The 15330-nt window shown below is 36.3% G+C and overlaps 1 protein-coding gene across 2 annotated transcripts; it reads right to left on the reverse strand.

Annotated features, from left to right (window-relative positions):
- Positions 1–862: 862 nt before the first annotated feature.
- Positions 863–12751, reverse strand: LOC129278494 (arf-GAP domain and FG repeat-containing protein 1-like). Of its 2 annotated transcripts, none has more exons than XM_064111709.1 (6): positions 12516–12751; positions 9811–9904; positions 9216–9494; positions 8337–8469; positions 7498–7695; positions 863–996 (listed from the first exon to the last, which is right to left on the reverse strand). In XM_064111709.1, exons 1-6 carry the CDS (start codon positions 12674–12676, stop codon positions 878–880), a joined length of 984 nt encoding a protein of 327 aa, XP_063967779.1. In that variant the 5' UTR covers positions 12677–12751; the 3' UTR covers positions 863–877. The 2 variants fall into 2 exon arrangements, with proteins under 2 accessions (XP_063967779.1, XP_063967778.1); XM_064111708.1 differs by having other exon boundaries at positions 7498–7698; positions 12516–12750.
- Between the last annotated feature and the right edge of the window lie 2579 nt (positions 12752–15330).

The following is a 15330-nucleotide window of genomic DNA, read 5'->3' on the forward strand; positions in this document are numbered from 1 at the left end:
TGTACCATATCTTGTAATAAAATAATTATATTTGCTTACAAAAAGTGGACGAAACTGTCATGTCCGTTACGCTTCGTGTGTCATGTCCGTTACGCTACATTTTGAGCTATGAATACAGAATGCACTGCAAAACTGTTGTTAAACACCATTTTATGGATAGAGCATGATCTTAAGGTTAAATTAACACCAACATCAGGTGCATGCAATCTAAGAATTCACAGGAATTTTGATAAGCAATAGGAGGTAAAAATGCTTCGTCCATTTCGTGTCATGTCCGTTACGCTCACAAAGAGTGCAATTTCTCCGCAACTGTTCAATGAAACGATTTGAAATTTCATGTGTATGTAACTGATACTTAAATGTGTCTGATAAGCTCAGTAACAACTATCAAAAGACTGCTAATTCTACTGTATAAACCTTTGAATTACAAAAATTTGTCTGAACGTCATGTCCGTTACGCTGGAATTGACCATATGGAAACGTCTTCCCCTTTTTGGATTTTCGGAATACATGTACATGTAGATGATTTTATCATTAGAAAAGATAATTATGCTGATGCTACAGCATGTAGAATTTGTTACTCTTTCTTTTATATGTTTTGTCTCTTCTGGGGGCTCTGCAAAAAAAAAATAATAATAAAACAATCTGAATTACGGTAATTAAAATTTATGGCAAAAAGAAGCTGCTGAAAACTGCTTATCTAAAAAAAGAGCCAATGGAGTAAATTAGAGAGTCAAAAGGGGCCTAAGCTTTCGATCCTAGCAGAATCTTCGTCGGAGGCAAAGAATAAGAATAATAAATACTGTTCTCTAACTGAAAATTGTAATTTAGTAAAAAAGATGCTATTGTGCAGTTATGGGTTAGACACGCTCAATCTTTACTCACAATCATTTTGTTGGATGGTTTGAGGGGAAAAAGCTACATGCAAGTCTGCTAGTACATGTAGGTCCCCAGGACTGCTCGATATGTCATTGTTTTCTCTTTTATCATCTGAAACTGAGACGGATGCATGCCAGTGTTGGAGACATAGAATTACACAGCATACTGGTAAACACTTTTTAGTATCAATTCTCATATTAATTTCATTGAGAGATACATGTATTTTTAATGAAATAATGACTTCATCACAGCAAAGCAATAGTCTACTGATTATCCGAGCACATATATACTAGTATATCACACAAAATGGTACACGTATGAAATTGCTTCAGAGAATGTACATGTACTCATTCAAGACATCATGTGTACAAGACAGGAACTTTCACAAAATTTGCAATTTTTTAGGTATTTTTTCTTTTTACTCACAGGGTATTGGGCCTTTTATCAATGCATTATAAACCTGCCCTTTGGTCTGCATGATTTCCTACTTCCTAGTGCGATATCATAGCATACATGTATTGCATGATTGCTCAAAATTTGACCATTATCCCATCTAGGATATGTACAAAACTTGCTGTGCAATATCATGCTGTATTTGCACGGTCTAACATCATCATTAAAGATGATGATATTGATTGGGATACAAAAAAAATCCACTCATTAGGGCAAATATTGCACTCATCTACAATTCATGCATTATTCTTTAAACTCATGGAATATATCTGGTACCCAATTCTACGCCATCCACTTCACTAGAAATCTCAGTCATCCATGTCTGTTTGCAGTATGTATACATGTACAGGTATTAAAATGTACTTTTGTACATAAAATCAGATTCCAAAGTAATGTTATTCCCATTTGTATCAAATTAAAGGTATTTGAAGGTCACAAGAATAAAAAGGATACCTGGTACACGTATACACATGATGGGAAAACATTCACATATTTCCCCGTTTAGAGCAGGAAAATTGTTTACCTCCCGGTTTGACATCCTGTAATAAATACATTTCATCATGACCCACTGACGGTTTAACCTCTTTGCTCAGTACATTTATGTACACCATTAAGGCCACAAAGTAATTGAAGAAGCCATGAACCTTTACAGATTCATCTTCATGTTTATTCATATTTGTTTTCCTGCTTTCTGGCGTATTATTTATAAACATTTCTACAGGTACATGTACAGATAGGGCAAAAAGGCAAGTCCAAGATAAGGTCCTCCTCGAAGACAAAATATCATCTTTATTTTTTGGAAGTAATCTTTAGTGGGGAAAACAAAGCCAAAATGTTGAATTTCAAACTACCATTAAGAAGAATTCGATGGTATTTTTTCTAATCTCTAGTTAGGCATAACCCATTTGTCTAATGTCCGCTTGGTCTCACACCAAAAATATGGATAGATGAACTGTTTATTTATGTCCAACTTTTTCATTTGACAAAGTAAAAAATAATAAGTTGACAAAAAGGAAATTGGACCAACCGGGAATTAGACTAAAGAGCATGATCGGTTCATCAAGGACGGACATTTGATAGATTTTGAAAACTTTGAAGGCTTGTAACAAATTAGGAATAAGATGAACATGGTTCCTTTTTGTTTTATAGTGAAGGGTAGGACAAAGTATGCTGAATGATGAAAAAAGTTTGTTGCCATGGTTACCTACAAACATAGGTAGCCACTAAATGTGCCATATCACGGACGGACATGATAGAAATGTGGTTTTCAGAATTTTTGAACATTTTTATTGTTTCTATCTAAATAGCTTAACTTTGACCAATAATTGTTAATGCAACTTACACTCAGGTATGTTAGCTTCTATGTTCAGCATATTAAATTCTTAACCAATATCAAACTTCTGAGAGAATTGCAAATATTTTCCATCACGGACGGACATCTCGGACGGACATCACGGACGGACACAATTAAAATACATTGGAAGTACCTTGTAAGAAGTCCTTATTACTTGTTTGGGGGAACAAATGCTATTGTATTGATGATTTGTACATTTTTTTATATGATTAAACAATATTAGTTGCACAATCAAGTTGCTACAACTTAAATCAAGTTGCTACAACTTGATTTAAGTTGTAGCAACATGATTTCTATGCTAGACACACAAAATAATCTAGCCATATGATTGCTTTTAAACACAGTTCTTTTCAAAATCAAATATCCTAATGCACATTGTCTTCTTTTCAATTTAGAGAATACTATAGTTGGTACCAAATCAACATCCAGTGGATCAATGATCATGTTGATACTTTTTATGATATATCATGATGATACATGTTCATACATATTTAGGCATTAATTTTCGAAGAGCACAGATTTTTTTTAATGTCCATTAACTAAATCCAAAAGATTCGCAGGTTGCTGATCATTATGCTTGTTTAGTGGATCAAGTATGACCACAACACTTGTCCAGGCTCTCTTCAAATTCATCTTTTGTCCATATTAAAGTGGAGACACCCCTTCACATCAACAACCCTCATGTATTTAGGCCCTGACCGAATCCAAAATTGAAATCAGATACCAATTAAACTTCTAAACACTGCAGTGCAAGCTTTATATGAATTGTATGCATTTTCAGATTACCAGATCAACAATTTGCTCAAAATTAGCTCCAAAATGGACTTTCAAAAAAAGGAATTCTTGTACTTTTCACAAGCCTCAAGGACATGATGTCATGTTCTGTTAGAAGCATTGTGAATCCATACAATGTAGGTTTGTACATGGAAAAAAATGATGATTTTTTTTCTGCTTATCAGAATATGCATTCTACTTTCTTCTTTTCTATCACTTTCTGCAAGCTTCAATTGATGAAATATACAGCTTTTGACTTATTCTTGCTTTATTTCATTTCCAGCTTTTTGGCATACATGTACATGTAGCTTCCAACTCTACCTGCATTCCAATTATGTTTAAAAAAATTTCCTGACAACAATTAAGCCCCAATAACAGCCAAAGAAAGATTTCACAAAAAATTGTGAATAGTTGTAGGTTTCCATCCATTTGAGTTCTGAATAATTCTCACTACCATTTTTCACTGCAAATTGGAACTAAAATTAAATTCATAATCTGCTCAGTATTTGCTCATTGTCTGTCCATGATGAAATTAATGTCCGTCTGCGATTATTTTGATTGATTTATGATATGGATAAAATGTATAGATTTTAGCTATATTCAAATGAAATGATGTACAGTGTCTAGTGAGATGCTTCTACACACTTTTATTTTTGTTTCTATTCTGATAAAGCATAAAAAGCTGAATCCATACATATTATCCATATCATAAACTCAATAAAAATGATCACGGACGGACATTAATTTCATCACGGACGGAAATTTCAAAATGGAATGTTAACATCTACCAGAAAAATTTACTTCCCATATTTTTTCTACTATTGATGATAGATTAATGTTCAGAGTACAAGAAAATCCAAACCAAATTGGAGTAACTTTGAAAACAATAAAACTAGAGTGAATTGAGTTTCAGTGAATTTACACTGTCCGTCCATGATGAAATTAATGTCCGTCCGTGATCATTTTTGATTGAGTTTATGATATGGATAAAATGTATGGATTTCAGCTATGTTCAAATAAAATGATGTACAGTGTTTAGTGAGATACCTCTACACCTTTTTATTTTTCATTTCTATTCTGATAAAAAATAAAAAAACTTTTTATATTTTTTTTCATCACGGACGGAAATTTCATAATGGAAATGTTCACACCTACCAAAAAAAATTACTTCCCAATATTTTTTTTCTACTAATTTATGTTTGATAATAGATTAATGTTCAGAGTGCAAGAACATCCAAACCAAATTAGAATAACTTTAAAAACAATAAAACTAGAGAGAATTTAATTTGAGTAAAAATGTCCGTCCGTGATGAGAGGTAATAGCACCCCCACAAATAAAATGGACTATTCCAGTACTTTCGGATTTATCAATCTTCATGAAACTGAGTTCTTTGAAACCTGAGATATCAAAGATTATCTTAAAAGCAATTTTGATAGAAATATCTAAAAAAAAAAAATTCACCTCAATGCTAACCCTTAACCGATCATGCTCTAAATGCAAAGCTGATTAAGAGGGTATTAGACCCAGTGCAATACATGTAAGCTTGGACAGCAAATGGGTTCAGCCCATGACATATAAGACTTTCTCAGAAGTAGATCACATGCTTGTATGTAGACCAGGTGAATATATACTATCCATACTGCCCCCCCCAAAAAAAAACCAAAAAAAAAAAACTATTTCATGGGAACATTTTTGTGAAAGATGCAAATTAAATGCAGAGAGAGTGGCATATTCAAACATTGGCATGAGAAAGTTTGCCGAACCTGTAATTGCAGGATTCAGAAATGTTGAATAAATGAAGTGCACTCGAAAAGGGTAAGAGGACCTTTAATTTCTAGCTGGACTATTACCTCTTCCTTCCCTTTTCCACTTCTTTTACTTTCACTTCCTACATGTATGTATACACATTATTTAAATCCATTTCCTGTCTTCCACTTAATAAGCATACAGCATGCACGCATCAGAACCTCCCTGAGCAGGTTTTGAAAACTATTACAAAAAGCAATTCCATAATAAACTACATGTAGACATAACAAAGTCAAAGAACCTATCTCCAAATAGTAATGGCAATACTATATTTTGTATGTGTGAATCTCAAGAATGTGGAAATATCTTGTGTATGGTAGAAGTGCAAACTGTCATCTGCAGATCACCCTAGTTTGCTTGGTATGCATATACAGTGGTGCTAAAAAGTTTGTGAACCTCACCAGAAAATGAACATATTTAAAAGTATTCAAGTTCTGCTGTTTTAGATATTTAATTGTGAAGTCAGGTGATAAAATATTACATTCAATAAAGTTTGTTTCTCTGGACTTGTCCGACATTGTAGTGTTGTTGTCTACATTCAACACTCAGCATGAAGGAGTGCATTTTGTGGTGGGGTTCACTAACTTTCTAGCACCACTGTACATGTATCATGAAAGTGCATATCGTGACCTTGTAACTTTGAGGAGAAGCCCTAACCTTCATTACCACATTGACTGCAAAGAATTTTTATGTGATTGCAATTAAGAAAGCAGGAGTACTCCTGGGGAGCGTTTCATGAACATTTTCGTCCGACAAGTTGTCAGGTCTGACATCTTTCCTAGATTCTGATTGGCTGAGAAGCACTGTTACTATGGTAACTGTCGGATAAAACAGTACTTGTCGGATGAAACGTCTGACAAGTCCTTTCATGAAACGCTCCCCTGAGCAATCAACCAGAAAAACGAAGGGTCGAGGTCCTCTCAGAGGGACTTGGTAATGAGGATGAATGCCTTACTAAAGGGCACTAGCCCTCCTACATGTACATGTAGCCCAAGTGGGAATTGAAACTGGGTCACTGGAATTCGAAACTCCCGCTCTAGAAACTAAGCGATTAGAAAATCACTTGTCTCCTGGTACATGTAGATCCCCTACCATTAATTACTACCTTGTTAGAACTCTGGTAAAACAACTATTATCAAACAACAGATTTCCTGTTTTATACATTGTTAATACAACACATTACAATGACTGTTATTACAAGCAACTAAATGCCTTTTGATTCATTAAAAACTTATTTGTATTGTAAATTTTGCATTTGCTCTTGACAAAGACATCGATAAAACAAGACCCCTGGCCCCCTTGAAAAAAAAAAAAATGTTTTCATCAAATGGTATGACAACAACAAATATAACACTGCCAAACAGCCAATTGAAATCAAGGGAAACAAAGAAGTAATCATTGTACAACGCCTACTGAGCTTGTTGTACGCAAGCAAATGGGAGGCTGAATGTCAAGCATTCGTACCGTTGCACAAAAGACGTACCATCCAAAATGTACCGTTGCACGGCTTTAGGAGGTGACGTCACAATAAGATTTATAATTCATTGCGCTCAGTAAAAATGAAGGTGCAATACGCGTACTTAGCCTGCTGGCTAAATGCGCAATGCTGCCCAAGGTCATGTGCGCTTGTGGGATGTGGGATGACACTAATAGCGAATATTCTTATTCGTGCGATGGTGCGAGATTTCGCATTCGGTGAAAGAAAGAGACGCTCTATTCAACCAGGCGTTAGCCGAGTTGAATAGATCATATTTCTTTCACCTCATGCGAAATCTCGGACCATAGCACTCATGCCTATTCGCTATTTGTATACTGATGCTCAGATTCTTTACCAAGCACAATTCTAGGCCCGTCACATTAAACTTAACGATTGATCAAGGGGCTGATTTCTATGATTGATTGCATTGATTATTGTGTATGGTCAATGATTAAATCAGCATCGCGAGTGATCACTAAGCTCTCATGTTACTGGGCCCAGATCAATTCCACCAGGTCTCCAAGGTGGAGGAATAGTCTGCAGGCACAGACTTTTGGTTTTCGCATAGTGCATTTAATGCAGAGTCTCAAGTATGAGACTACATGTAGATTCGCTCATGTACTGAGGCTGCTCATTTGACACACGTCAAGTTTGGAGTCTAGTCTCCATCCTAGACATTGCATTATTGTTTAAGTATTTAATTTGAGTCTGTGCTTGTAGACTAAGGGGAGAGGGAGGGATCGGAGTTCTTACCTTGGCTACTTTGCGGTTGTCCTCCAAAAGCCTGGCTGAAATCGGCAAAACCTCCCTGCTGGGCCGGTTGTCCGAATGCAGCCTGTTGCCCGAAAGGCGTCTGCTGTTGCCCAAAGCCTGCTTGCTGGGCTGGCTGGCCAAACGGAGATTGCTGAGTTGCTTGACCGAAGGGTGTTTGCCCAAAGCCTCCAGTTTGTGCTGCTAAAAATGACAATAACTAACTTGAGTTAAAGATCTTGCCTCTTAAACATTAAAAAAATTATGTATTTTGTTGCTTCTCTAAAAAGCTCTCTTAAATTTGACTAAATCTCCCCTGAAAGTGTTGGTCAAATTCGTGGTTTATTACTGCATTATATGAATGTGCATGTCTTCAAACTGTAATGGCGTGGACGTAAAGAGATAAAAATGTGCTTAGTGAAGTATTTTGAGATTCTACATGAAAGTTCATTGTGGTCAAGATCCCAACCTTATTGCTGGCTTATAATTGATAATTGTTCCGTAGACATTTGTCATGAACTAAATTAATTTTTGAAGGTTACTTCAGCATAGGATAATATTACAGTGCCTGTGAACTCATTGCAAGCTTCATTGTAATGATTTTGTACTGTCTTGTGAATTCCCTGAGAGGGCAACACAGCCTCTATAATTTTTTTTGTCTCTTTCTCCTCCTTCCTCATACACCTCCTCCTTATTCTAATAATAACAAACATAATCATCATTTCTATTACTATCATCAATACAATTATTATTGTGGTTCTCACCATCACAATTGTATGTTTCAAATAAGCATTTAACAGCTATTTAATCGCTCCTTCAGTTTTCCATGTTTTCACTCATACCTGGTTGTGATGCACTTGCGAAAGGGTCTCCCCCTAGATCAGCTAGAAGATCAACCGACTTCTGTTTGTTGGCAGTTTGAGCTAACGTAGGAGGTTTGCTGATGTTGTGTGTGGAAGTGGAGTGCCCAGGTGGCTACAGATCAAATCAAGGAAGTAAAATACAGTTAAATACATTCAAGGATGTATTCCAGAGAATACATTATTCAAGTGAATAACTTGTATACTGGATACATTCAAGGATTATTCAAATGAATACATTCAAGGATGTATTCCAGTGAATACAGTATTCAAGTGAACACCTTGCAAAGTGGATACATTCAAGAATGTATTCAAATGAATACATTTAAGGATGTATTCAAGTGAATACATTCATGGATACATGTATCAATGTAAATCAAGTTGAAACATAAAATAATGTGTTTAAGTGAATACATTCTAGGGTATTCAAGTGTACATGCTCAAGGATGCATTCAAGTGAATACAGTCAAGGATGTATTCAAATGAATGCAGCCAAGAATGTATTCAAGTGAATACATTCAAAATACAATCAGTGTATGCCAACGTATATGACCAGCTATTTCTTATAAAATCATTTGCTTATTTAATCTTATTTCTTATATCAAGGATTGCCTTTCTTATAATACCAAATTTAAAAAATATGGATTTGGTTTCTTGATAACTTGTGTTAACAAAGGCAATTCTCAAGACTGAAAATACTTGATACAGAGAAATAAGCTTAAATGAGAACATGGCATGCCTTACATACATTGGCATATATGATATACTGGCTAAAACATCAAGGTATAACATCCCCTTTACAAACAACAATGTTGAATGACACGAAACTTGTCACAGAACAAGACCTCAATAGAGCATTACCTGTGATACTTTTATTGGAGCTGCATTGCTGCCTATTAACGACTTGAGCGGTTTGGGCTCGGGCGTACTGTGTGAGCTGCTTGTGCTTTTCCTCTCCGCACTCTCAGCTACTTCCTTTGCTTTGGCGGCGGCCAGGACGGCGGCCTGGCCCGGCTCCACGTACCACCGCTTCTTCTCGTACTTCTGCACCAGGTAGTCCCGCACCTTGGTGTCTTCTTTGGACTCGGGACCGGGTTGTGATTTGGAGTCGTACAAACCCAGCCATATGTGCCTACAAACCTGGAATGGGAATAGAGTAGGGAGGCCTTCATTAACACTCTCATAATAGAATGTAAATAAAATTAACATAAAACTATGGACTCATTTTAATGATTCAAAACAATTGGCTCAACACAATAATTATAAAGAAGGCTGTGGTAAAACACACATTCTTTATCGAACCCTTTTTTCAATCTTTCGGCTGAATGAAACATTATGAATAAATGCAGGAATCATGGTTTCAAACCACATGTTCGAAACCATTATTCACCGTTTTTAATTTGGGCCACAATGTCTGATGAAGCTTGTACATGTAGCATTGGATGCTAAATCTTACCTCATTGCCATTCTTTTCTAAGAAAGTCATTTCTGCTGCTGTATAACTTGCCATTGATATAGATTTGACCCTGTGTGGTGGATTGATACCTCTTCTGTATAAAAATAAAATAAAGTTAGAAATTGGATGAACAATAGAAAACACATTATACATGTATGCAAAAATGGATGGCAAATAGATAGCATTTCATAGAGGTGTCAAATTTTTTCAGCAACTTTTGGGGAAAGAACCCCCCCCCCTTCGTTATTTAACCTGAACTGCCCTTTTAGAAAAAGCGGTTAAATTTTAGATAAAAATAAACATAATACATGTAACTCAGGCCTAGTAAAAATATATTTCCTCCTATTACAACGTACGTGTTGTTTGTCTTTGTCCACCTTTGACCCTGGACCCTTTGTTGCCAAAATATCATGTTGACTTTTAAATTTTTAAAGACCATAAAGGATCTCTCTCTCTCTCCTAGAGCAAGAGTCAGTACTTGAGTTTCAAAATATAACATCCAGGAATTAGTACACCATCGCAAATACAGTACATTAAATCATTATTTATACTGGCATGCACACAATCCAAAGAAGGGTGTTTGGTTCACATGTACAAAATCAGATAACGGCATTTAAAACTTAAAAGCATTCTGAAACATTTTGTCTCACACTACTAAAGGATGTAAAATGCAAGAATAAACAGGAAAACAGAAGAAAAGAGTTAACAAGCTCTGGTTGGCTGTCTACAATGCTTAAATTGAAAAAAGCAAAACAAATGTGAATAGTAAATGGGCTTAATGCCAGCAATTCTTATCTAAAATAATACAAGCACTTTGAAAAATGAAATGGTTAATAAAAACAAGCTTTCCTTCCATCCTAGGTCGCAGTCTTCTTCCTTTTACACGTACATTGATGGCCGAAGTTAAAAAAAATGTACACATTACAGTCCTTCACGTTTATAATTTCGTGGAGCTCAATAAATCGCTCTCCTTATTTTTTTGAGCTCAATTGAGCTCCTCAGAATCGCTCTCCTTGAGGAGCTCAAATCAATTCAATACAATACATGTATGATAAATTGTAGATTTTTCTTAACATCGTATATGCAATAGCTGTGTAGCTATTAATTAATCTGTGGTGAAACTAGGCCTGGGTCAATACGTTTACAAAATATTGCGCTCCTGCTAAAAAAAAAAAAAAAAAAAAAAAAGCTAAAATTTCATTCTTTAAATCCATGCAATGGCCATCTATTTTCCATAATTCCTTGAAATTATTTTGATTTAGTTGAAAACTATCAGAAAAATGATTTGAAGTCCCACAATACATGTAGATTTCCATGGTGTTGCCATGAAAATCTATATATGGGACTACAATATTTACCGAGTTTAAATTCAAATCAGAGTCGGGAAAGAGGTGAATATTCTTCATTTTTCTGATAGTTTTCAACCAAATCAAAATAATTTCAAGGAATTATGGAAAATAGATGGCCTTTTAATGGATTTAAAGATGTAAAATGTGAATTTTTTTTTTTTTTTTTTTTTTTTTTTTTAGGAGCGCGATTTTTTGCGGTAGGAGCGCCGGCGCGATCGCGCTCCTCAAAAATGAAGGTCTGACATTGTCATTAAGCATCAATTGGCCTATGTACAACAAAATCAAATGACTGGCCAATGCTATGAAAACCATGCTTTTAAGTATGGTAACTCCTAAGTTGCAGCAACCATTCTTTTTTTCCCCCAATATTGTAGTTGAATCATTCAGGGAAAAGAGGGAGTAGGCCAGCATCTCTCTGCAACTTTTTAATAATGCGATTGACTTTGTCAGAGCACCAGAGTAGCCATGGTCACAGATTTGTTTTATTTGTCATAAGATACCATCGTAATGATAAGCTTGCAAAAAAATAAAAATAAACTCAAGATTGTCTCTGCACTGTCCTCTGAACAAGATCACCGATTTAATTTCTAGCACATTTTTGGTAATCCTAACTCTTAAATCCCAGATAGACTCATGCAGAGTCATGCTTCTGCTTGCTTTGCCACAACCTTTGCATTTCTTAAGCCTTAAGGGAAAATTTTGTTTTCTTTAAAATCTAGGCCTAGGCTAGGCCTCGTTTCATTTTAATAGTTTTGAATTCCTTTGCTGGCTGGTGAATGATAGCTATACTATAAAGTATAATACTAGTATAGCTGTAGATTTTATATTTAATAATTTGATTGATTGATGTGTATAAGTATAACTTCTGAAGGAAAGGGCTAGCTAGCCTGGTTTGCATTTGTGCCTTGTAAAATGATGAAAATAAGATTGACATCTTGGCAGGCCACCTGTCGAATAAATAAGCCATGTTATTCTTTTTTTTTTTTGGGGGGGGGGGAATCAAACAGAAACAGAATTTCATTTTCAGTAACAATCTGACAATTCGAGTCAAACAAAGATGCCTCCTGCATAAAATTAATGGCATCTAAATGATTTATAAGATAATAGTGCAAGAGAATGATAATATCCAAGATTAAAGACCAAAGACATGACATTAGTTGAATACGCATAGGCCGATGGCTGTGACAGAGTGGCAGTTACACGCCCCACGCGTGTAACGCACTGTACCTCACACAACCGCCAGCAGCCGCCCGTGCATAATGAACACGTAACCGTAAGTCATGCCCGCCCGCTGCACTACCCGCCCAAATGAACATGACGAAATGCCGGTATGTCAAGTTTGATCTCAATACTTACAAAATTCCGCTGCATGATGTACATACAAATGTCCCTATTGTCATGTCAACATATGTAGGTCCCCTCTGATTACACTCAAAACACGTTTTATTGTGTTCTCTGCTAACCATCTCCCGTAATTGTTTAAGGTGCTTGTCATCTTGCTTCCTCTTGGACGCCATTTTGAATGAATCGCAACAATGCAATCGATAATCCCACGAATTTTGTTATCGTTTGTTATCTCCTACATCCAACCTGTCGCTTGCGTTGGCATTCTTCCTAAAATAACACAATTATTGGCTGTTATACCAAGGGTATACTTCATATACATCTGTTGATTCATTTTAAGGTGTTGAAAAAAAAAGGTTGTCTTCGTTTTAGAGGAATTTGGTAAGACCATGCCGGTTCATGGTAAGACCCAATGTGGATTTTCCTAAAACGATATCGTCTTTTAATTTTATCATGTGAAATGCTCGATGAATAATGGCTCGGGCACGCACGCCCCCTTAATTAGTCATGCAAGGTCATTTCGTGTCGAACACAATTTCTAAGTTCATTTGAAAGACTTTCCCAAAATCTGCGTGTCGCCTGTTTTGAGTGTGTGTGCGGGGGGAGGGGGGGAGGCACTAGCGTACCTACGGGGGGGGGGGGGGCAGAGGGGGCAGAGTGCCCCCCTCATGAGTCACAACCCATGCAAGGGACATATCCCTGCCCCCCCCTGACGAGTCTTGAAGACCTTTTTTTTTTGCTTGTCAAATTTTTTTCTGGTACGAAATCCTTTATTTGTGGTTGAAGACCTTTTTTTTTTTTTTTTTGGCTTGTCTAATTTTTTGGCGGACGAGATCCTTTGTGGTTGAAGACCTTTTTTTGTGTGTTTTTTGCTTGTCAATTTTTTTGGCGGACGAATTTGCCCCCCCCCCCCCTGTGGAAAATCCTAGGTACGCCACTGGGGGGAGGGTAAATTACTTGCAATAATAATTATACAGATAGTCCTATTGCCCTTCTATTGTAAATGTCTCCCGAAATGTCTTCTTTTCAATTTGTACTTGTTCTGGTTCCACCATCTGCTTAATGTGAGTGGAACTCAGGGGATCGAATTAACTTGGGCACTAAACTTGATCACCCCTCCAAAAAAAGTTGCTCAAGAGCAGACGTTTGGTGTTTTATTCGGCAACATTGGGGAGCCCCCCCCCCCGGGGGGGGGGCGGAACATGGGGAATTTATTTAGAAAAAAAAGCATATATTGCGATGGATATATCTCATTTAAAATTGCCGAATTATATGGTGTTAGTAGATTTTACCGCAACTGGACACAAATGAGGGGGGGGGGGCTTTAATTGGGGCGATGTCCCCCAAAAGTTTCCCAATATTATACCCAAATGAATGAAGAAGAGAGACAAGCAAATTTAAGGAATTAACTAATTTTCTGAATATCTTGGCATGTCAAAAACTTATCAAAAACTTTTTTGTAACAAAAATGTCAACAATATTTTTCTCGCTCGCATCGTTTAGATGGTGGGGGGGGGGGGGGGACTGGCTGCATTAATTTTAGAAGCTAATTTTTTTTTCACCAGTGCACCAGCCAATTTAACCACGACCCCACCCATTAATGCCCAATAAAATAGCATCACCTCAGCGGTGGCTACCCCCCACCCCTCTCCGATTATTCTTGCCTCATAGGAGAAAAAACTTCGCCATTGTGGCAATGGAAAAAAGCTACCTAGTACGAAATTCATGCACAATTCTTTTGCTAGCCCCCTATATAAATTTTGGCTTGAAATACCACATGACCTTTTTAAAAATGAACAATGTAAAAACATCTTTAATTGCTGGGTAGTTACGATCTGTGCCATTTTTTAACACATCTCTCAAGACAGGTTTGTGAATAATTAAGACATTTGAAATTGACTGAGCTGTAGGGCCTATATTGAAGGATAGGATACCCTGAACGCAACTTTATTATAAAAAAGGGGTCGAAGTTTAGAAAATCATCAATTTTTACCGTGAATTTCGAGTAGGGCAGTCGAGTCGTATACCGACATTATTTCCAATTCGATGCATATATTATTCAAAGTAAATTCGGAGGATGATGTTCTTTGAAGCCAGTTCTGACCAGCGCCCCCTATTGGGACACTTTCATTATTGGCTTGGAAAGAGACCCGTCACTCTGCAAGAATTTACTGTAGAATTTGCAATGTTCTCAACAATCACGCATATTTTCCAAAACCATTTTGGCACACATAATTTCAAATCATTTATACAATAACTTAATTCTGTCGTCTAGAGAATTCTGTTCTGTTCAAACCTGTTTGGTGATCATCAAAACGATTAGAATTTATGTCTTTAAAGCACTCTCTTAACTGCTTTAACACACGTACTCTAAAAAAAGTTTACCCAATATTGGGTAAAATGGGAACATGCATGCGTTTGCTGGGTAAAATGATCACAAATTATACGTTGTAAATTTTACGCAATATTGCGTTGAAATGTTCCCTTAAAATATGCATTTTTGCCCAATATGGGGGGAAAAATTACCCAACAAACATGCATGTTCCCTTTTTACCCAATATTGGGTAAATTTTACCTCAATTTTTTTTTAGAATGCAAGAGGAAAATAGTCATCTTAGGGAGCTATCTTTTCTAGTCACATATTACATTTTAGTCAGAAATTTCTCTGTTCAAGTGAAGATTATGTGACTTTTTTTACTAGAAACTAGTCAGATTATGACTACAATGAAAGACTCCGCTGACCCCTTTTATAAATTTAATTTTAACTAAAAAGTAAAAATCATAATAACCAGCGTGCATTATGGTACTCTAAATGCAAATTAGTCCA

The sequence above is a fragment of the Lytechinus pictus genome, chromosome 16, assembly GCF_037042905.1.
Source record: "Lytechinus pictus isolate F3 Inbred chromosome 16, Lp3.0, whole genome shotgun sequence".
Lineage (NCBI taxonomy): Eukaryota > Metazoa > Echinodermata > Echinoidea > Temnopleuroida > Toxopneustidae > Lytechinus > Lytechinus pictus.

What these genes read in the sequence shown, in the direction of transcription:
- LOC129278494 (XM_064111708.1), bottom strand. Translation starts at nt 12,676, where the DNA reads ATGGCGTCCAAGAGGAAGCAAGATGACAAGCACCTTAAACAATTACGG. An exon ending in CTCCAATAAAAGTATCACAG is followed by an intron (nt 8,470 to 9,215) that starts GTAATGCTCTAT and finishes TTTGATCTGTAG; the next exon opens with CCACCTGGGCACTCCACTTC. An exon ending in ACAACCGCAAAGTAGCCAAG is followed by an intron (nt 997 to 7,497) that starts GTAAGAACTCCG and finishes CATCCGTCTCAG; the next exon opens with TTTCAGATGATAAAAGAGAA.